Below are 22,731 nucleotides of genomic sequence, written 5' to 3'. Positions count from 1 at the left end.
TATGTTGCAATATGAAAAGTGAGGAAAATCTATAAACTAACAGGTACTCAGACATTTCAATGACCAGTTTGACTCAGACATTTCAATATCTGGTTCAGACTAAAAATAATAAATATACTGTAACCACTTTATGTAAATGAATATAAGTCCTGTACAAATATTTGTACATTAATCTACCCCATGGTAATTTTAACAGTGTTCCAGGATTTTGGGTTGGCTGGGTTGTGTACTGGTGTAGATCAGATTCAGATTGAAACTACTCGCTCTGCTATGTGTTATTAAAAATAACTCAGCCATGTATTAGCACAATATAATACTACAATGTGCAGGAAACGCTAATAAGACGGCTAGTCAGCCTAAACTACACTCACTCACTTTATTAGGTACTTTGCTAGTACCGTGTTGGACCCCCTTTTGCCTTCAGAAATGCCTTAATTCTTCATGGCATAGATTCGACAAGGTACTGGAAACATTCCTCAGAGAATCTGGTCCATATTTACATGATAGCATCACACAATTGCTGCAAATTTGTAGACTTCACATCCATGACGTGAATCTCCCGTTCCACCACATCCCAAAGGTGCTCTACTGGATTGAGATCTGGTGACTGGAGGCTATTTGAGTACAGTGAACTCATTGTCGTGTTCAAGAAACCAGTCTGAGATGATTCTCACTTCATGACATGGCGCATTATCCTCGTAAGTAGCCATTAGAAGATGGGTACACTGTGGTCATAAAGGGATGGACATGGTCAGCAACAATACTCAGGTAGGCTGTGGTGTTGACACAATGCTCAGTTGGTACTAATGGGCCCCAGAGTGTGCCAGGAAAATATCCCTCACACCACCGTACCACGACCACCAGCCTGAACCGTTGATCCAAACGGATTTGACTCCAAATTCATCCAAATGTCACAGCAGAAATAGAGACTCATCAGACCAGGCAACTTTTTTCCAATCTTCTATTGTCCAATTTTGGTGAGCCTGTGTGAATTGTAGCCTCGATTTCCTGTTCTTAGCTGACAGGAGTGGCACCTGGTGTGATCTGCTGCTGCAGTAGCCCATCTGCCTCAACGGTAGACTTGTGGTGCCTTCAGAGATGCATGCCTCGCTTGTAATGACTGGTTATTTGAGCTACTGTTGCCGTTCAATCAGCTTGAACCAGTCTGGTCATTCTCCTCTGACCTCAACAAGGCATTTGTGCTCACAGGATTGCCGTTCACTGGATATCTTCTCTTTTTCGGACCATTCTCTTTAAACCCTAGAGATGGTTGTGCATGAAAATCCCAGTAGATCAGCAGTTTCTGAAATACTCAGACCAGTCCATCTGGCACCAACAATCATGCCACGTTCAAAGTCACTTAAATCACCTTTCTTACCCATCCTGATGCTCGTTTTGAACTGCAGCACATCGTCTTGTCCATGTCTGCATGCATAAATGCATTGAATTGCTGCCATGTGATTGGCTGATTTGACATTTGCATTAATGAGCAGTTGGACAGGTGTACCTAATAAAGTGGCTGGTGAGTGTCCACATGGGCACAGATGGAAATTCTGAAGTGAGGGGGACCAATATTAATCTGGGGGGGGACACGAAATCTAGATGCTAGATTTCGGATGGGGTCAATATAAATCTGGGGGGGACATGTCCCCCCGTCCCCAGTGCCATCTGCGCCCCTGAGTGTCCATAACGTCTGAACTACAAAAGAAGCATTTAATCTAAAGCTTACCTTTTTTAACACACACACACACACACACACACATATATATATATATATATAAAATACAAAATTTAAAATAAATAATAGATTAGATCGATTAAATGCTTTATGTATGAAAGGGGAGACGCAATATTCATGATTTAAACTTACTAATTACATTACATTTATAAAGTTCCTATTGGACTGTTTACACTATAACTGGGGTGAGGATGCGGAGTCGTGTCACGTGAGAGGTGGCTGACGTCACCGCTGAGGCTGGCTGCGCCCCCACTGGTGACGGTTCACGCGCGAGTTCCGCACGAGCCAGGAGCTAAAATGGCGTTCACGTTCGCGGCCTTCTGTTACATGCTAGCCCTGCTGCTTACGGCGGCCCTTATCTTCTTTGCAATCTGGCACGTAAGTAATAATACATACATATAGGTACGCGCATTCTGAACAACATCGGGCGGAGTACGTACTGATCACCGTAATTAAATGGTGACGACGGCCCCGGGCGAATGAATGACCCCGGCCTGGGCGCTCCTCGCCCTCCCTCACCGGGAGAGCTGACCGGGCCAGCTAGCGGACCTGGTCCTACCCGTCTAGCTCTAACCGTCTCCGGTAGTCATCGGATTTACTCGTTCTATCCACCAGGTTGCGGGTCTTTTAATTGCCTTGCCACATAGCGAGCCTGGCTAGATATCATATCAGCTAAGCTGGGGGCAATTCAGCAAACTAGAGTATTTTAAACAGTTTGTTCTGGTGAAGACGCGCCCCGTGAGACATTCACCCCTTTAACACCTCAACTCACCTAGTCCGTCTCTTTTTGGTCAGATTTTGCTTTTTTTTTTGTTCATACGGCATACAAATACACTAGCATTCGTTTACAGATAACCACCATCCCGTGTTTCGGGTAGATAAAGCTACCTTAGACAGAGACAGCCGTTTAGTTCCCTCGCCCTTTTCATGATCTTATGAAGTCCTGTTGAATGACCGTCTGGACTGGTTCGGTTTTACAGCAGTGTGACCCGGAGGGCTCAGCAGGTCCGCATGCCGCCTAGTTGTTTGGATTGTACTGACTGGTCTTCGTTGCTTGTAGCCGCACCTGCTGTCTGGTCCTAAGGGGCGTCGGTCACCTGACATTACGGTGACGGGTCAGAGTGGGTCGGACACGACAGAGTTACACGTACGGCCCGTAGTGTCTAGTCTAGTGCCCTAGCTGTTTGCTCTTATGAACGTGTAGCTGCGCTGTTGGCCTCGCACTCTCCAGCAGTTGGTGCACTCTTGATAAAACTGCACCCATACAGTCCAGGAGACCTAAAGTCACACTAGTGATACCAGTGGTCAGTCCAGAATCCAACCTGCTGGCTGCTAATATTGGTATCTGGAACAGCCCAGAAACCATTGGGGTCAGATCTGTCTCTGTTTCCAATTATGTATTTGGAAAGAGGCCGACATGGGGTTAATGTTGTTAAATGCTTTCGTTCATACGTGTTGATGTTAGTACTGTGATGACACTTGAGGTTCAGCACCCCTCCTCCGTCAGAACCATGGTTTCTGTTGCATGCTACTGATTTTGTAATGCATAATGTACACATTTTCTGAATGCAGATAATCGCTTTTGATGAACTGAAGACGGACTACAAGAATCCTATAGACCAATGCAACACGTTAAACCCGGTGAGTTCACGTGTGTGTGGTGGTTGAGGTGTAGCATGCATGCTGTTCGAAATTCCCTCTTGCAGTGTTTCTCCTTTCCTGGAAAATTGTGGTGAGCCTTGACACTGTGTTGCAACACTTGATATCGCTGATCTTTAGTAACTGCCGACTTTCCAACACTAACTCCATTTTTTCTTTCTTGTTTTCCTGTCTACATTTTGTTTCTGTTTGATTTTTAAAAAATTTGTTCCTTTATCCAATCGGCACAAAGACAGTTGAGAGGGTGAAAAAGATTAGAAGGGTCAGGCTTGCCCTGAAGGTTGGTACCAGTCACCAGTTCAGCTGAGTCCTTCGTTCTGTGTGTGCACGAGGAGAGTGCTTGCAAACGTCTTTTCAGTTAACAAGAGCTCTGCGTCCCTCTAAATTTCCTTGGAGCACTGGATGACACTAGCACCCTGGCCGGAGCCTGGTGAGACCATGCCTGGGCTGTGGGGTGGTGTCCCACAGTGCTCTGTAGATGACTAGGTCTGGAGTTGGGGGTTGGGGTTCTGAGGGCTCCACACCCTGCTGCCCGTCCCCTGCTGACGTGGCCGGAGATCCCCACTGTTCAAGTTCCAAAGGTGTGCATCTTCAACCGATTGGCATCTCTAAATTGCCCCTTTGTGAACGTGTGTGCGTGCGCACGCTCTGTCCAGGGTTGGTTTCTGCCTTGCGCCATGTGCTGCTAGAATGGGCTCTGGCCCATGAGACCCATAACTGAATTGAGCAGTTTAGAAGATGAATGAATGAATCGGTCTCTGGTAGAAGGCCACAGTTGATGGCGTGTTTAATCGATGCCCCATATCCCTCAGTCCTGTAGACCGGGGTGCACTTGTGTCCAGGAAGTGGACCTCCCAGCATGGTGAACAGCTACAAACACTAGGCAGGTCGCACACACTGTTCAGTGAGGATGAACGCACATGCACAGACACTCCTGTCCTCATACTGGCCTTTTCCTGGGTTAACAGTAACAGATCCTGGGACTGGCTCATGACATTTTATTTAAACGACTAGTGTGTAATATTGGCATCACTTGTTTAAAATGGCCACTAGAGTTGAAATTCAAAACACTGGCGATAGTTGCCAAGATCCCTTTCACCCCCACACACGCACGCACACAATCTCCTGACCTGTGCAGGTTGCCAGGTTGAAGACATTGAATCCACATGATCAAGACAACATAAAACTTTTACAGTGGCCAAAGATGAGTCCTGCACTGCCAGTTGATCAGCTAATGTGTATAATGTATAACCCAGTTCATGTTAATTTTGTTTATTTATTTAACACCTGTCAATGTTGGCTAGATGCATGGCTGGCTATGTAGGTAGCCAAAGCTAAGTCCAGTGTCCCACAAACAAAAGCCCATTACTCTGAACGGGAGGTGGTGCTATTTTCAAGGCACTAATAACATACTGCTGCGTTTAATATGTGGCATATAAATCATTTCACATTAGTTTTGAACTAGGTTTTCAGTTTTGAAACCCAGTGCATGTTACGTATTCATCTTTCCTGTCAAATGATTCATTCAAGTTGTAGAATATTCACTGTCTTGATAACCTAGCCAATGGATAAATTTGTTAAGGTCTGCTAATCTTAGCAAATTTAAGCTTAACTGGAGATGAACAGGGCCTGTTCAGGAGAAAATTAGTCAGCTCAGAATCTGTCAAAGTTCTACTGGACTCTAAGCTGTCTCCATCTTTGAAATATAGCACCAGTACCGGCCTTGTAATGTGGTCCTGGTCATGCACCATTTTATATGGATGCCAAAGTTTGTCTTTTCAGAAGAATCTGACCCTAATCTAATCTAACTGCTGATCCAGTTTGTTTGGGGTGCTGGGTTTGCTGGCCAGTTAATCTTTATCTGGCAACCCAAGTGTCTAAATGGTACAGGGAATCATCACACGCCAAAACGAACCCACTTTCTTCACCAGAATGGAAACTACAGAGGGGAGCACACTGGTTGTTGAAGCCTGTGTGTCAGCTTGGCATGTTTCCTTGATCTCTGATACCACACCATGGTTTTCTGATTTAGTACAGCAAATGTTAGTCATTTAAAATAACGGCAGTTTCATGCCTCCAGTCAGCACGTATTCATTGAATACAACACAGTAGTGTTTTGAACAGGATTGTGTGTGAACACCTGTGCTGTTGTGAGACTGTGTTTGAAGGTTGCCTTGTGGCTTACACAGAAAACAGGTGTTAACTGAAAAGACCTGCAAGTGCTCACAACATGCATGATGCCGCCAAGCATCCACACATTCAGCCACAGGGTTGAGCCCCACCCATCATCCCCACCCCCAGGGGGCGCCAACACTCCTACGGCTCCGCCCTGTCGTGAAGTGCTACTTAACACCGTCAACACCAACGTTTTCACCGTCATAAGTGAATAGCTACCTTTCCAGTACGCGCGCAGCTATGGGGGAGCTGGGTTGGGCGAGTAGGGGTGTGGTGTGGTTCCTGGTCTGCTCTGGTGCGGGTTTAGGCAGGTTGCTGGTGTAGATCATCCAGGAATGTGATTACATGGTGGGATTACAGGAGAACCTGATCCCTGCCCACATCATTCACCAGGTAACTGAAGATTAATCATAATGGACTTTATTTGTATACACAGCCAGATATCCAATCAGAACATTGTGTGGCTATTCTGCATTAAAATTCATCCTGTAGGAAGTTGACTGGTTTTCCAGGAAGTGCATTCTGGGGTTTGGTCACGGAGGGGCGCACGTGGTTTAAGGGTAGATTAGAGCCCAGTGTCCCCAGTACCGGTCCCATGGTGGGGGACCAGATGGAGGGGGACCTTTCTCTGCAGAGCTCAGCAATTTTCCCCCACAGTCAAGCAAGTGGGAGGGTGGGTTAAAAAGGAACCTTTTAAACGGCAACGAACATGCACAGTTCAGCCTTGAAGCGATATTTAATGTTACATGTGTCTACTACTTGTACTTCATTCCATTAAACAATAGTTTTTATTTCATTAATTTACATTTGCTTTCCTGCATTTACTAGGCCTTTTATTAAGAATGTTTTGTTTCTTTTGATTTCTCATGATTCTACTTGATGTATTAAAGTGTTGGGTAATGGCAGTGCAGAATCTGGCTGTTCTTTAGCACGCACACGTGCATGCGTCTGGCCACACGTTTACGAACACCGCACACGCGGCCAGCTACGCGTGTACAAACGCACACGTCCACACCCCCCACTCCCCCTCATCCACCACCCCCCTCGGACACCACGCGCACCCTGCATGCTCTCGTCTGGCCATTCCAGTCAGGCACTGCAGAGACACCCTTTGGTCCTTAAAGTTACCTCATCACGCCCCGCAGCATGGCTCCACCCCACTCCTGTCATCTGCTTTAGACGGGTGGTTTAGGCAAGGGGCCGTGGCGTGGAATTGAAATGAAGATCGGTATTTCATGTCACATTTTGTCTTGAAAATGTGATGGTCATTCATTGTGTTCTTTGCTGATGCTGCTATACTGCAGTAACATACTTGACATATTCTAAGCATCATTGCTTCTAACAATGTTGAACTAAAAACATGGTTAGTATTTCTCCTACAGTCTGTGCTCCCGTGATAGTCATGTTTTCTGGGTGACGCCGAACTCATGTTCTGGTCCTAACCCGAACCCTCCCTGGTCTTGTACCATTGGTTTATAATTGTTATCTCAGATCTGAAACGTTGCTCGGCACTTGTATTGAACTCTACAGGTGATTGTCTACTTTTTCCTTAGCCACAATCTCAACCCATTTTATGCCTCAATGGAAGCTCATTAAAGTGAGTTTGGGGTGGGGTTATAATGGCAGGGCGGGGTCAGTGTTGAAGGGTGGGGTGATCGAGTTTAGCATGTCTGACTCTGGGTTGGGCACAGCAGGCTCCTTTTCCATGTCCTGCTGTGTTGCACTTTGGCCTCTGCATTGGATTGTGGTTTGAAGCCATTGTCTTATGGGGCTTTAATCCAGTCCAGAGGGCAAAATCTGGTCAGAAAGAAGTGGTTCTCCGTCCATTACAAGGTCCTAGGAGCATCTTGCAGAATGCCACAGGTTGGGAGCTCTGTACCACCTCCTAATGGGTGTCAAGGCACTAATCACCAAGGTTAACTTTGGCACTCACATCTGCACTCCTGACTGGTTTCAGCTGGTGCTGCCGGAGTACCTCATTCACGTGTTCTTCTGCGTGATGTTCCTGTGTGCCGCCGAGTGGCTCACGCTTGGACTCAACATGCCCCTGCTGGCCTACCACGTCTGGAGGTAGGCGGGACCTGCGTTTGTTCAGCCAGTCACAGCCTAGCGCCCTTCAAATTCGCTGGCCAAAGAAAACTGAAGGGAACTTTGGTGAAACACCTATGGAACAGGTCACAAACTGATCTTATACTTTGTGTGTGCGTGTTTTTACAGGTACATGTCTCGCCCTGTGATGAGTGGTCCTGGTCTCTATGACCCCACCACCATAATGAATGCTGATATTCTGGCGTACTGTCAGAAAGAAGGCTGGTGTAAACTGGCCTTCTACCTCCTCTCCTTCTTCTACTATCTTTACGGGTACGTACACCAGCTCCTCTCCTCTGTACTTAGGATGCCACAGCACATCTGCTGTATAGCTTTGCTCTCTGAAAGTAGCTTCGAACGTCCTGGCCAAGGCGCTAACGCAGCCTTTCGCTCTGAGCTGGACTTCCGTTACTTGTGTTTCATTCATTTTACGGTACTGAATTTAGTGTGTTTGTATTAAACAATGGCTATGAGATTTTCTACTTCTCATAACAGACCCTGATATCGGCAGCACTCTTGTGGTTTGTTTCTTCATTTAGGATGATCTACACGTTGGTGAGCTCTTAGAGAGGACACCGCAGGTCTGGAGAGATGTGCACGCAGGACTGTGAGGCGCAACAGCGCAGCTGAATTCAGACTTTGTCCATCTCTCCTGGCGCACTCCGGTTCTGTCCCAAATGGACATCCTGCTCCCTAACCCCTTTTCCCTCCTAGGGCTGATACAGGACACAAGCAGCCATCAGTACAGCAGCCTGCCCCACCCCCACACACCCCCAGTACTACACAAACTGTTCTTCTCTTGCTCAAACTCCTCCTTCTTGTGTGTTTTTTTTTTTTTGTTTTTTAATGCTATTTAATCTTTTCTTTCTTTTTTGTTGCCCTTTTGACATTGTTTACATGCCTTTTTATATCTTCAGTTTGACCTTGAAGTTCATTTGTTAAATGGTAGCTATCGTTCGTGTGCCAAGTTGTTTTGTTTTAAAACACATGTATTGGTTTCACCTGTTGGGTGGTAGATTGCTTGACCCCTGGAAGTTAGGATTTAGAGCGAAGCTTAAGAGTGTCACGTTTTGTCATTATTCAGGACAGCAGAGCAGGATAGACACTAGCATGCTTGTGACCTTAGACCTCTACGTTCTAACTTACCAAGCTGCAATGATCTATTCTCATAAATTATCCAAAACTGTTGCTCTGGATTTAGAGTTGCTGGTGTGATCACGCAAGTTATCCTTTTCGTATCAACCTAGTTTCAGTTTTCACAGGACGCTTCACTTCAGATACGGACGCAGTTTCTCGTAGGTGCCCTTGTACTGATACTGATGACCGCGTGATGATGATACCCTCCAGGCAGAGCGGCAGCGGGTTTGAAGTGTTTTAACTTTGCTGCTGTAACATTGCAGACCTATACATGAATCGCAGGCCAATATCGGTTCAGGGGGCTTTCATTCTTTCCTGTAAAGATCAGTTTGGACAATAACCCTAACATAAGCCAGACCAGTTGCTGATCAGTGATCCAAACTCGATGTGAACACACATTTAATGAATATGCAAAATGTCTTAAATTAGGACTATTTACATTACTTTTTTTAACATTAAAAAAATCTGATAATCAGTCTACTCCCAAAGTACAGCTCAACCTTGTACTGCAGAAGTGAGTGAAGTCTGTGTGGTTCTCCAGTGGTTAAGTTCTCCAATATGGTGGTATGTCTGGGGGGATGTAGATCTCACACTTCTGGCCTTGTTCTGAAGGGTTGTGCGTGTCTTTAGCCAGAAGTGAAGCGAATATTATGGAAAGAAAATGACAATAAAACTGTTCCACCTTTCAAATGCAATTGGACAATGTTCAGATTATTTGAAATAATGTTCAAGCTGACATTCTCAATTAGCAGCTCTTGGTAATTTGAGAACATTTTATAACTAACATTACTGTGTACAGTAGTTTATGTGAGAGAGACAAGTTGTTTGCTTCCCAGAGAACACTGAAGTCATTCATCCATCCTGTCCACTGCTTAATCCAATTCAGGATTGCAGGGATGAAAGTGTGGTCATTGAATTATAGATCAGACCTGGTCTAGAGGGGGGTGGTGCCATCTGTATTTGTAAAACCTCCCAAAGTCAAATCTATAAATACACATGGAATATTAGAACCACATTTTTGTCTGGTCACTGTAGTCCAATGCAGTTCAAGTTCTTAGACTACCTCAAAGGCTGTTCAAACAACACTCATTTAATTATTGCTTTAATAGTTATTTTCCATAAATTTGTAACAGTAATCACATTAGCAAGACCTGAAATAATTCTAAAGCAAAATACAATCAGAGCACTTTCCCTTCCACTTAACTAACCAGTATTCACAGCTAATCAGCATTTGTGAACATTGGAAAAGCAGAAATATTGTAGAAATATCTCAAAAGGCTCAGTACGGAAACAATTCCGAAAGCACAGCATATACACTGGTTTACATGCAGATTCATGTATATGTAGACTAATGTAAAGAAGAACATTTTAAAATCCGATATGAGCAATTTGCATTAAAGTGCCATGGGGGAGGGGTGTATTAATATTTTCTAATTTAATTTACATAATCACAGGGAAACAAGCTTGTGATCATATTGACTTTCTGAATCCGTGTGTCATTCGTTCATTTGATATTCAACTGAAAATTAAAATCGGAAAATTAAAAAAAAACAATTATTTAGTTTTTCGTTTTGAATTAAATAAATTTAAATAAAATGTTGTCTACAACTTAAAATAGGTATATTCCTGGTGTAAACAAAGTTGTAGGTATTTATTTTGTGAGAAATGAGAATGTGCACATTTTGGCACTTATTGAAGAAAAAATTACGAATATGCGAACGTGAAACCAACTTTACCGCAGTCAAACGAAGACCACGAAGAATAAACATATCAGTAACTTCCAGGGCACACAAATGGGTCAAGTTAAAAAATCAAGTTTGGCTCCGAATCAGTTTTTTATTTTAAATCAAGCCTGATTTGTTTTTTACAAGCCTGTAAAAGCCTGATTTGTTTTTTGTTTTTATATTCAAAACGAAAAACAAAATATTGAATTGTTTTTTTTTATTTTCCGATTTTGATTTTCAGTTGAATAATGATACACGGATTTTTCTGCCTCTAAAATGATCAACTGTGATTCGCTAGTTAGGGCAGAGATGCCACAGCAAATCAGGGGTCTTCATCTGGACACAGATCTCTCCGAAATGGTTGGCTCTGCTTTGGTTTCCTGATAGGCTGCAAACTTCTCTCGAAACTCATGGAGAAAGTTGTATTGCTATGATGGATCAAAGAACAGAAAATGGAGAAGTAATGTCTGGCTGCTGGTGCTTGATTCACTTTTACAGTAAAGAGCAGCAAATTGAAAATGTAATATGTATTCTAAAGAGATTTTATTTAAGCCTAAAGAAAAGCATCTCACTCTGGGATATGGGCCTGGCCATAAAATACAAACCATAACAGATTAACAGAAAACTCAGAGGGGATAGCTGACCTTGACAGTCTGGATGGCTCCGCCCCCTCTTGCATCTCTGAGGATGTCGATGGCTTTACTGGGCGTCATGGAAATGGAAAGATGAAGCAGCAAACATGCAGCGACTGGGACAGAGGAACACCGTTCAGCTCTCATGCAGCAAGCAGAAGCCATGGACTTTGCTTTTCAGCATTCCAGAAAAAACTAGAATAACAACTCTGTGTCTAGACCGAGATAAGCCAGTACTCACCGAGTCCAGAGCGACCCAGCCCTCCATAACAGCTGCGAGAAAACCAAAACCCACAACGCATCAGACATCTACTACACACGTTCCACCAGTCCCACATTCTACTGTTCCTCAAACATTTCACTCATTACATACCAGGAGAATAAGGGAACACAGGCTAACCATACTGTGTCACAAAACACTATTGTTCAAAGAAGCAATTAGAGAGTTCACATTTAAGGTGGAACTAATGTAAAGCCAGTTTATTAACCACAGCTGTCTGTGTCACCTGCTTTGGCCTTCAGAACCACATGAAAACTACTTGGCAATCTGGAGCTACTTGATGGATACGGGCTGCCAAAGTAATGGAAACGTGCACTTCCTGCCGGACATTACCGCCGCTGATATGAGCCTTGTGACGGCGCACTGCCTTGCCAAAAGTGTTTTTCCAAGCGCAGGTAAATTAGCCATGCACTCGGCTGGCTGAGAAACAATCTGATAAATGATGTTCTATGGTGACTATCTGCACACCAGTGTTCCACCTGCATGTGATTTGGTACAACATGACTCATCTGTCTGATTACATCATTAACCTATGACCTATCACAGTGGTTGGAAATGTTGGTCTGTGATATTACTTGATGGAATAATCCATTTGTGGTAGGTGTGCATAAATGACTTCTGTTTGTGCACACGACTCACTGTATGACGGTTCTGCGTTGGTTCTGCAGACTGTGCTGTAGCTCCTCTAAAATGCGGCAGCACTGAGACAGCTCAGGAGTGCCCCCATCTGGGAAAGGCAGGTGGTGCACCCTCAGTCCCTGCTGTGAGTAACGCTCCAGCAGACACGGCACTCTGTATTTCACCAGCTCTGCTCTTGTACAGAACACAAACACATCCTCCACTCCCTGGTCACACAACTCAGCTGTGCATGTGCACAAACACACACATACCCACACACATGCACACAAACACACGTATAAATAAAAATGCATGCAAATGTATACAAATATTTTACAAAATATACCATATAAACATATTATCCTATGGTGCACTGCATAACAGACTTTACCCTCACCATAACTGCCTCCTAACTCGTTTTTGTTACCCAGTGCCTAATCCGAATGTTTAACACTAATGTTTAATGGACTACCAATAACGTGCACTTGTGATTTAGCGTTTTATACATTAAACACAAAACATTAAACATAAAATTATTTTAATAATCACAAGCTCCAAATACAAGTCTGCCATTATATCTTGGTAAAATGTTTATTCACATCTATTCAAACAGTGTTTGTGTGTGTGACTTGCCAACATCTTTCTCCAGGTTTCTTCTGATGTCTTTATACCTGCATCCTGTGAGAATAAGTAAACTTTAGGGATTCAAATTAGCTGGTCATTAATATAATAGAGTGAGATGCCCATACTTGGTATTTCAATGAATTTACCTGGCAACGAACATATTCCAAGAAACTGAGCGCACTCAACCACTGACAAAGACAACCTGTAAATAAAGAGGACATCAGGTAAAGACACAGGTAACGGAACACCGGTAATGTGCTGTATGGCATGCAGACGCTCACCAGGAGATGTGCAGGGGGGAGGGCTCACACTCCCCCACCTCCTCTTCATCAGAGGAGTCAAACTCACTCACTCTCATCACCCCAGGACGCTGCACATGAAAGTCAGATTAGGGCCAGGTGCAATTTGAGTAATGTTAGCCAGTTCTTGTGACGCTCGACGATTACATAAAAGTATGATAACTTCTGGATCACATAAAACAAACAAAAACAAGCAAAGCTGGCATGCAAGTGTGACCGGGCTCGGTTCGGTGAAGAAGCCCGGGGTCAGATAACCTTCGGCGGTGTCACATGAGAAGGGGTTAGCGACCTGTATGACTGCGAGTACTGGACACACAACACTTATTGGACACACACAGTTTTGCTCGCTAACGTAATGTGGTTTCGGTGGACAACTGGACGCGTAACGAACCCGTCCAAGCCCAGCGGTCACCTGCTATCAACACAGCTCCATTTATTATCCACGGGACTCACACTGCAGAGAAAACTCAAGCGACTCAGGTAGCGTGTCCTCAATGTAAGACAAGCAGACTGTCATCTAAACAGAATGGTGTTGACACCGCACGGGTTCGCCGTACTGTCCGCCGGCGAGTGGACTTACCGGCCGGACCGCACTCTCTTCCCACCGCAGCGTGTTTTGATATTTTTAAAAAGCTCAGCGACGGGTGCACGAACCAATCAGATCGAGGAACAGAAGGAGACACGCCCACTTCATAACAGCGTGACGTGCAGGCCGTTTCCTCGCGCTCTATATGACGCGACCAGTTCCGTCTGACGGACTCAGATATGATGACACCTTTGATGCAGTTTTCGACGGAGACGCAAATGGGATGCAAAATTAAAACCGAATACAAAAATCACAATAATACTTACATTAAACCAGGTTTTATCCTATAACCAGCTAAAATGCTAGGATAAACATTCCCGTAAAATACGCAGTTTCATTAAAAATAATAATAATGTATTGCATATGTAAAAGCGTTATTTTCCATTTTGAAATGGTTAGGTGTAATAAATATCCAAAAAGTGTAGTTGATGATAGTTTTGTAATGCTCAAAGATGCCCCACGTGGCGTAGAATATTTGTGGCTCCGTTGGCCGTGATGTAAAGATGATTTGAGCGGCCGGGTGGACCGAGCTCTCGTGCTGACGTACCGCTGGGACGGAGGGGCGCGCGCTGTCGGCTGTGCACGTTCCCACAGTAAAATAATCACCTCGCAGCGACGACCGAGCGGCAGCATATCGGACACCGGGACTTGCAGCATCGTGGAAGGAATTTCTGGATTGGGAATAGCCTATAATATGATGCTTATTATGTCGCCTTTTCGGAGAGGGCCAACTACGTTTAAACTGAAAAAGAAAACTTAAGACCTGTCCGTTCTGTGGGTGAGTGCCAGTTGTATATGCTTCCGCAGATCACACCATTTAACTGCTTTTGGTCCTCTTTTAATTTAATATGCTTTAATTAATGAGTCAAGATATGTTATTGCGTTATATAGTATGCATATTTTGTGTAGCTTATGTGTAGCCTATGCAGAAAAGTATTCTGATCTCTTGATCAGAAAATACATTTTTTTTGCTTATGACAAGACAAAATCCAAATTCTCTCTCTCTCTCTCTCTCTCTCTCTCTCTCTCTCTCTCTCTCTCTCTCTCTCTCTCTCTCTCTCTCTCTCTCTCTGGACAGTGAGGATCTGGAGTCTGTAGGGTGGAGCTCTTTGGCAATTGTCACTTCCTTCACCAGGGGAATTGCTGGCAGGGCAACCTGGTCCAGGTTAGCAAACATTCACGCGCACACAGACCTCGCGCACAACCAGACCTCGCTTGTTCTCAGTACGCTATGCTAGAAATTAAGTGACCTAACTACAGCAGAGACAGACTCTCCTTAAACAACTGCAGATCTACCTTTTAATTTTATCCCCAGACATTCTGTAAAACATTTGTTTGGATCAGCCTGTAGGACAGTGTCCATCAGTTACTGCTGTGTGACACACACACACACACACACACACACACACACACACACACACACACACACACACACACCAACGTCTCTTTAAGTCAAGAAAAAACATCTCTGTGGACTCTTTGTTCTCTTACAGTCCACCACATGTTCCTGATCCAATCTGTCCTCTGAAAGACATTTCTTTGTCCGAGCTGCAGAACATCTTTGTGTCTGTGTGTGTATCTGAGACTAATTGGGCAGTAAGGGTGTGTGGAAGGTGTTTGCAAATTCATCTGCATTTGTTTATGGCACTGTGTGCATGTGTGTATATATATAAAACCTCATTTGTCTTTACAGAGGATGAAGTCTCACGAGGGAGAGCTTGTGAGAGAGATCTCAAAGGTACAATATTATTCTACCACTTATGCACATGCACACACACACACACACACACACACACACACACACTCCTGGAACCTTTATGTTTATGTTATATATATTTATATATATATATATATATATATATATATATATATATATATATATATATATATATATATATATATATATATATATTTATTTGTGTGAGTGACTGTGTGTATATGTGTATACACACACACACCCACACCTACACAGCTGCAGTGACACTGGCCAGCTGAACAGTGCTGAGGCAGTGTAACAGTGTAACAGAGCAGCTGAGTGTAGTTTAGTACCTGCTGTTTGTTCAGGCAGGAAAGTGTTGTTGTCTCCACGCCTGTAGCAGCTGCCTCTGCTCTCTGCTGCGTGGCTGTGAAAGAGCTGCGTGGAGATGTGACCTTTCTCAGTGACTTTATGGCATGTGCGTATCTACTCCTCCTGTATGTCTGCTGATTAGCTTTGTGTGTGTAGCTGCAGGCGATGGTGCTGGAGCTGAGAGCCGGCTTCTCCCGCGCTCTCCTGGAGCTCAATCAGATTCAGCTGGGAGACACGGAACTGCAGTCCCAGCTCGAGGAGACACGACACGGATGCAGCAAGCGTGCTCTGCACCTGGAGACACTGGTGCTGTCGCTTAGGGTCAGAATACATGCACACACACACACACACACACACATAAACATACATGGACACACACGCGCATACACACACACATACACACACCCACGGATGCACACCCACGGATGCACACAAAGACCTGAGTTATGATTCTTTAAGAAATTATTTAATGTATTATTACATCTCTAATTTCACCATCATTTGATTCAGTTACTTTTTTGCTATCCAGGATTATTTAGAAAATACACCGAATACACTAATGTGACTGGAGGAAGCTTTTACACAGTCATGAAATATAGTCAATGAAAAACACAAATACACAAAACTTTGTAATGTGGATTTAGATAATTTTTACATTCTATATACATACATACACATTTTAGCCCACAAATGAGTCCATCTACTGAGTTTTATTCTCATAAGTATGATTAGTTCAAATATAGCACCGTCATTGGGACCCTCACAAGAATGTATCACAACCCTGCAGTGCCTTTTACAGCCCTGGTCTGCACACACACACACACACACACACACACACACACACACACACACACACACACACAAGCATATAACACTCGGTCCTTGAGTGATGTTTAGCTCATATGTGCATATGTTAGGAAGAACTGGAAGAGGTTCGCTGTCAGATCTGTCAGCTGTGCGGTGACCAGATCAAAGCGGACCAGGCTCACAGCAGCAGTGCAGCGGGACCGAGCCACAGGTACTCTCATCAGTTAGTGCCATTATGACACACCTCTTATTATACATAAACTTACAATGAATGCACAATGATCATAATAAATACGTGTGCGTGTGTGTGTGTGTGTGTGTGTGTGTGTGTGTGTGTGTGTGCAGTGCTGCTGGCTGTAGTGGAGTTAAGGATGCTGGCAGCAGTGTTAATGGCGTTAGCGATGCTAACAGAGGTGCAGCTGCTCCTCCTCTTTGCTCTGTGGGCGGGTCCCTTCTGCTACACTGCTATCTTCAAGGCCTGTGGGCGGGGCATAGCTCAGGTGAGCTTTAGCTGAGCACACAAGCATGGCATCAGCTAAGTCATTATGACCCACATGTGTGAAACTCACTAAGGCTGCTGGTTTTTTAGATGGGGACGCTGTCCCCTCCCAGACAAGTGCCAGGAGGGACGTCCCTCAGAATTGCACCCTGCAAGGTAATGCTCGCGCTTGTCTTAACGCTTTCTGTCATGGCTGTATGGCAGAGGTGTCAATTCCAGGTTCAGAAGGTAAAAGTCCTCACCAGGATTTTGCTCAAGCTTCCTGGATTGTGTTGATTCCACTAATCTTACCTGGATTGCACTAATTAGAAAATCTAGCAAACTTGAGCAAAATCCTGGTGAGGACTTTTACTTTCTGAACCTGGAATTGACACATCTGCTGTATGGACTGTGTGCCTGAAATCTACATCAGTCGGTTCTGTCTTTAGGCAGAAGGCAGCGGGTGGCTCTGTCCCTGCTGCGGTCCGAGTGGGATTACGTATCCAGCCTTGGTCAGCTCTATGACAAATACAAAACGTCCTCTACCACAGCCAGCCACACTGAGCTACAGTAAGGCTGTGTGTCTCTCCATCGTCGCTGCATTAACCGCTGCCATTGTCATTATACAGCAGCGCCCAGTGTTTTTTTTCACTTTGCGTCTGTGTGGGTCAGAAAGGCATTTGCGAGGCATGTGGACCAGATGCTGCAGCGCCACCTGCTGTTCAGGAACTTCATGGAGGAGCGACTGACCGTAGACAAGCGGAACTGTGCTGTGGGAGACGCCTTCCTCAAACTGACTGGAAACAATAATGTACATGTAATGTTATTTATGAGGCAGATGTAGCTGATAAATTAGGCACGTTTTGCTTATCAAACCACTTCATGTTGTGCTGTTCAATAAGTGCTGTTGTTTCAGAAATTCAGGATTCATGCATGGGTTATTACAATTCTTCATTACAACAATTTATTTACATGGTATAATACAGCAAACTGTAAGCTGTTTCATACATTCATCATACATACATTGATTTCATACTTTCGTACATAATGCTTTTTTCCCCACAGTCAGCTTTTTGTGATGCATATCTTGGATACATGGCGTCCCTGGCAACGGCCCTGTCAATGGAGTTTAGCCAAGAACAGCCAGACAAGTTACAGAACACACAAGTAAGGTCACCCCCCCCCCCCCACATACACACACACACATATACATACACCAGACAAGGTTCTCTCTCTCTCTCTCTCCTACACACATACACACATTCAGAAATTCACACACAACCTAATCAGGGCAAGGCACATCAGAAGGGTTCTTCCCTTGTTTAAAAAACTAAAGTGTAGTTTGCATCAAATTTTCAACCTGTTTGATAAAGATGAAGACCCTGGTAGTTCAAACGGGTGACCAAACACTGTAGTAATGGCTGACATCTGTGAGGCATTGTGGTGGATGTTCACCAGTGACCAAACGCTGTAGGTAGGACTGACATGTTTGTGTGGTGGACATTCACCAGGAGGAACAGAGGGATCACTTCAGACTCCTCTCCCTGCTCTTAGCACCCATGTCACGCATACACACCTACTTGAACACTGTACAGGTAAGAATGACAATTTTAAGAGCTTTTCAAGTTTCTCATGTCGGTTATTTTAATGCTAATCTTAGAATGCATTAGACACACAGAAAACTATATTCATATATATTAAAGGACTTAAATATTCAATTTACTCAAGTAATCAGATCTTTTACTTAGTTCAAACACCTGTGGCAGCTGTGATGACTGTGAGTATTCAGGCCTCAGGTCTTTTTTTAGGTTTGTCCACAGATGGTCTGTTGATTTTAGGTCTGGTTGGCTGGGACCCTCAAGGAAGAAGTTCTGAAACCACCAGTTTTCTTGGCAGTGTGTTTTAGAGTTGTCTTGTTTAAATGTAAACCTTCACTTTAGAATAATGAGATTTATGCCGTCCTGACTATGCTTGTCAGTAGGGATGGTATTGTATTGATATATGTCTTAATGCTCATGGCTTGGATTCCTCCATGTACACTACTGGGTGTTGTGGTCATGGTCAGTCTTCGTTTTACCACAGAATCCTGCTTCTTATGGTCTGAGAGTTTGTTTCATTCATAGTGACCACTGGGTTATCGGCCGTCTGTGGGCTCTCTGTCCATGATCAGTTGGTTTTATTGGCTGACCAGATCTATGTACAGTAGATGGTTTTTGGTTCCAAACATCTTCCATGTTGAATCAGTTCAATTAGGGACAAGTGGACTAAAGTTATAAAAATATTTGGGAGAATTAAGAAGATGCTTCACCCTCAGGCTCTTCGTCTTATACAAGTTTTCTGGCCACTTCTTAGTTCCTAGTTAACATCGATAGACTCTAGGGCAGGGGTGCCCACAGTTTTCAGCTTGCGAGCTACTTATAAGATGACCCAGTCAGAAAGATCTACCGGGGTGGCGGCGAACGTAATTTGTTGAGCGGGGGGGGGGGGGGGGGGGGGGGGGGGGGGTGTTGGTGGCGGCGAACGTAATATGTTGAGCGGGGGGGGGGGGGGGGGGGGGTGGCGGCGAACGTAATATGTTGAGCGGATTGCAGATTGGCTACCGTGAATGTCAATCAAAATACAACCGTCAGTGCAGATGTGCGATTCATCTACTACTATTTTATGTGACGCGATCTACGCACATTCCTTCGCGATCGACCGACACTTCCTTCGCGATCGACCGGTCGATCGCGATCGACGTAATGAGCACCCCTGCTCTAGGGGGACCACAGTTCAATTTCGAGTACTTAAATGTGATGTAAATGTATTACAAATAAGACTAATATCAATAAAAGCTTTTACATATAGGCTACACTGTAGGCTACGCACTCCGTATTCTCCTCACCATTTGAAGGCTCACGTTGGTTCTCTTGCTCCCGTTCCCTCAGCTCCTGCTGAGTTGTTCTGGCAGTGGACACTCGGACTACCGTTCTCTACAGGAGAGTGAGCGTGTGCTGCGTAACCTCTGCATGTGCTGTCACATGACCCTGGAGAGGTCAGGGCAATGGGGCGAGAAGGCAGATCCAGTCAGCAGGTCAGCGTCTTGCATCCTACTCAGATATTACTAAAAATGACTACACTTGATAACTAATCACGCCGGACACAGAAGCTAATTATAGCGTTGCTGCCTGAAGTCTTACCGTAGGAGTGAATCTGTCCATCTGCATGCTAGCCCTTATGCTCCTCGATGCAGATGGCTCACCGTAGCTTGTCTGTTTGCGTGCTCAGCAGCAGGTGTTGGGCCATGAGCTCCGACTGTGGCCGATCCGCCTTCACCAAGTACCGTGCCAACCCCAGAGTGGCAACCAGTAACCATGCCAACTCCATGGCAGGAGCTACAGATTGCTATGCGCCTATCAGTGTGCCCAGCAATGGACATGAGAGAGGGCACTGCCAACTCGCTGTGCCAAAACCAGTACTGCCCTCCAATGGCATTCTACGGTACTGCACCACTGTCTTCTGGAATGTTGGAAGGAGCTTAATTATGAAAACTGTGTGTTCCCAGTGCTAATTATTTATTCTGTCTCCCTACTCAGTAATTCTCGTGAACGCCTGTGTGAACAGCGGCCCCCTGGTGGTTGGACGGAGGACTGCATGTGGGATGGCCGAGGTGGAGAGTGCCGCCCTGTGCCCCTCTGCATGCCCACCGCCCGTCGGCCACAGCAGCTGCTTGTCAACTCCGGAGCTGGGTGTTCAGGAGTGCGGGGCGCTGAAGCCCAGAAGTCCCCGTCCGGGCTGGCAGAGCGGCTGTGTGGGTCCCCCGGGCCCGATGGGCGCGTCTGCCGCTCGGACGTTTACTCTCTACCGCAGCGGATCGACGACGGAGATACGGACGCCGACCTGGGCGACGCCTCAGTGTTCGACTACTCATCTGTGACGACGTGCAGCCCCGACAACACCCTGGAGATGCGTGGGGGGGGGAGAGAGCCGTGAGGATGACGACGATGAGGACAATGAGGAAGAGGACAGCGAGATCCCGGTTCTCCTTAAGCCGTCCTACACTCCCTCCGTCGCGTCCACGGCAGCGTCTCAGAGGGAGGGCAGTGTGTGTACCAGATGGCAGATCCCGCGGACAGCGCCCCTCCCCCCCGAGGTGGGCGGAGCATCGTCAGGGACAATGCGCCGCAGCACGAAAGCACCGCGCAGGGTCCCCACTGGGGCCTTCCGCCCCATCTGGGACGCCCCCTACCAACAGGTACGAGGCTGGAGAGCTCAGCGCACACACACACACACACACACACCAACCAGCTGGCCATGCTACCAAACGGTCTCTGTGAGGGTAAACACCCATCTCACCTATTTAATGCTCACACCCATCAAGAGTGGTAAGTGATGAAAGAGCATGTTGAAGGAGTCCATCACCTTGTTGCTCTTGGGTTTAAGTCCCACTTTAAGAGTGATTGATCAAGCAGGCTGGTAGCACCCTGACGAGCATGTTAATAATTTCCATTAGAGTAGGTTGCAGTGCTGAAACAGCGTTATATTCAATATATTCAACCTCAGTTAAAAACTCATAGTGTGTCTTTAACTCTGTGTGTGTGTGTGTGTGTGTGTGTGTGTGTGTGTGTGTGCAGGGAGACGTCATGCCTGCCAAAGAGACCACAGTAACTTTCAGCACAACCAATCAGATCATAAACCCACAGCGCCAAACTGAGACCTCCCGGTAAGCAAGGCAAAGGAGCACACGTGTGTGTGTGTGCATGTGCGGTGATTCTGAATGCGTGTGCTGTGTGGCCTGGTTGTGTGTGCCCTGACACATGAAGGGGAAGGAACAACTAAACACACACACACACACACACACACACATCCTTTGTTGCTAGCTGGCATGCTTGGGAAATTTATTTTGATAACTCAAAGATGAATTGGATAATTAATCTGAAATGTTTTGAGAGAACCCCTGCCTATTAATGAAAACATGTTTTTATTGTTTTGAATGCAGCACAATTCCTCAAAACTTAGCATGTGTTAAACTCCCTTTAGCCAGAGGTCTGTGCACTGTGTGTGTTTCAGGCTGGTCTGCAGAAGTGTGTGCACTGATGTTTGTGTGTGTGTTTCAGGTCGGCATGTAGAGGTGTGTACACTGATGAGTGTGTGTGTTTCAGGTCGGTCTGTAGAGGTGTGTACACTGATGTGTGTGTGTGTTTCAGGTCGGTGTGTACACTGATGTGTGTGTGTGTGTGTGTTTCAGGTCGGTGTGTAGAGGTGTGTACACTGATGTGTGTTTCAGGTCGGTGTGTACACTGATGTGTGTGTGTGTGTTTCAGGTCGGGGTGTAGAGGTGTGCGCGGTGGCAGTCCTGTGAGAGGTCAAAGGGGAGAGGGCGTCTGGAACGAGAGTGAGGACAGTGAGGGTCCCTGCAGCACCGTGTGACACTCACACACGTCCTCATAGCAATTTGAATGTGGACAAACCAGTTCGAATCCCAGAAAGGTCCCTGCCTGCAACCCTTCCAACCTACTTCATCAGGAGACGTGCCTACCTTATTCAACCCAGGGTCCTCACAGCTGATCTAGAACAGCTGCTGTTCAAGACAGCATGGAGACACTAGATTGGACTAGAGCACAATGACCGCCCAACTCACCAGCAAAACACACTTGTGTGCACCAGCAGTGTTGGGATGTGTGGCATTTGGACTGTACAGAACTTCCGCATGTTTTGATACTCACGTGACCTAGAACCTCATGTGACCTAGAACCTCACTGATCAGTAGAATGTTAGAATGTGTATGAAAAATACAAGATCCTCATATTCTGTACAAAATAAGACTGGCTGCTTTATT

General features: G+C 45.4%; 3 protein-coding genes across 6 annotated transcripts in view; 2 read left to right on the top strand and 1 right to left on the bottom strand.

Annotated features, from left to right (window-relative positions):
* Positions 1–1,944: 1,944 nt before the first annotated feature.
* Positions 1,945–9,492, top strand: cnih1 (cornichon family member 1). Its single transcript, XM_076975231.1, has 5 exons — positions 1,945–2,116; positions 3,311–3,379; positions 7,530–7,642; positions 7,790–7,933; positions 8,200–9,492. Exons 1-5 carry the CDS (start codon positions 2,036–2,038, stop codon positions 8,225–8,227), a joined length of 435 nt encoding a protein of 144 aa, XP_076831346.1. The 5' UTR covers positions 1,945–2,035; the 3' UTR covers positions 8,228–9,492.
* Positions 9,493–9,641: 149 nt separating this feature from the next.
* Positions 9,642–13,792, bottom strand: cdkn3 (cyclin dependent kinase inhibitor 3). Of its 3 annotated transcripts, none has more exons than XM_076975230.1 (8): positions 13,387–13,792; positions 12,957–13,045; positions 12,822–12,877; positions 12,685–12,729; positions 12,073–12,295; positions 11,395–11,426; positions 11,166–11,269; positions 9,642–10,949 (listed from the first exon to the last, which is right to left on the bottom strand). In XM_076975230.1, exons 2-8 carry the CDS (start codon positions 13,031–13,033, stop codon positions 10,854–10,856), a joined length of 633 nt encoding a protein of 210 aa, XP_076831345.1. In that variant the 5' UTR covers positions 13,034–13,045; positions 13,387–13,792; the 3' UTR covers positions 9,642–10,853. The 3 variants fall into 3 exon arrangements, with proteins under 3 accessions (XP_076831345.1, XP_076831344.1, XP_076831343.1); XM_076975229.1 differs by having other exon boundaries at positions 13,428–13,792; XM_076975228.1 differs by having other exon boundaries at positions 13,555–13,792.
* Positions 13,793–13,923: 131 nt separating this feature from the next.
* LOC143476850 (rho guanine nucleotide exchange factor 33) overlaps positions 13,924–22,731 on the top strand; it is a 9,220-nt gene continuing 412 nt past the window's right edge. Inside the window, exons 1-16 of one of the 2 annotated variants that reach the window (XM_076975227.1) lie at positions 13,924–14,338; positions 14,639–14,725; positions 15,254–15,298; positions 15,785–15,949; positions 16,546–16,646; positions 16,781–16,935; positions 17,025–17,090; positions 17,363–17,483; positions 17,586–17,724; positions 17,979–18,080; positions 18,425–18,508; positions 19,841–19,986; positions 20,184–20,393; positions 20,489–21,147; positions 21,527–21,615; positions 22,217–22,731. The exon at positions 22,217–22,731 is cut by the window's right edge and continues 412 nt beyond it. In XM_076975227.1, coding sequence (XP_076831342.1) covers positions 15,257–15,298; positions 15,785–15,949; positions 16,546–16,646; positions 16,781–16,935; positions 17,025–17,090; positions 17,363–17,483; positions 17,586–17,724; positions 17,979–18,080; positions 18,425–18,508; positions 19,841–19,986; positions 20,184–20,393; positions 20,489–20,885 — 1,728 coding nt within the window. In that variant the 5' untranslated portion in view covers positions 13,924–14,338; positions 14,639–14,725; positions 15,254–15,256 and the 3' untranslated portion in view covers positions 20,886–21,147; positions 21,527–21,615; positions 22,217–22,731. Of the gene's footprint in view, positions 14,339–14,638; positions 14,726–15,253; positions 15,299–15,784; positions 15,950–16,545; positions 16,647–16,780; positions 16,936–17,024; positions 17,091–17,362; positions 17,484–17,585; positions 17,725–17,978; positions 18,081–18,424; positions 18,509–19,840; positions 19,987–20,180; positions 20,394–20,488; positions 21,148–21,526; positions 21,616–22,216 lie in introns of both variants that reach the window. The other variant, XM_076975226.1, reaches the window with a different exon arrangement.

Source organism: Brachyhypopomus gauderio, chromosome 15 (assembly GCF_052324685.1).
Source record: "Brachyhypopomus gauderio isolate BG-103 chromosome 15, BGAUD_0.2, whole genome shotgun sequence".
Classification (NCBI taxonomy): Eukaryota; Metazoa; Chordata; class Actinopteri; order Gymnotiformes; family Hypopomidae; genus Brachyhypopomus; species Brachyhypopomus gauderio.
Note: the sequence above shows the minus strand (reverse complement) of the source record. Positions and strands in the feature narration are given on the sequence as shown.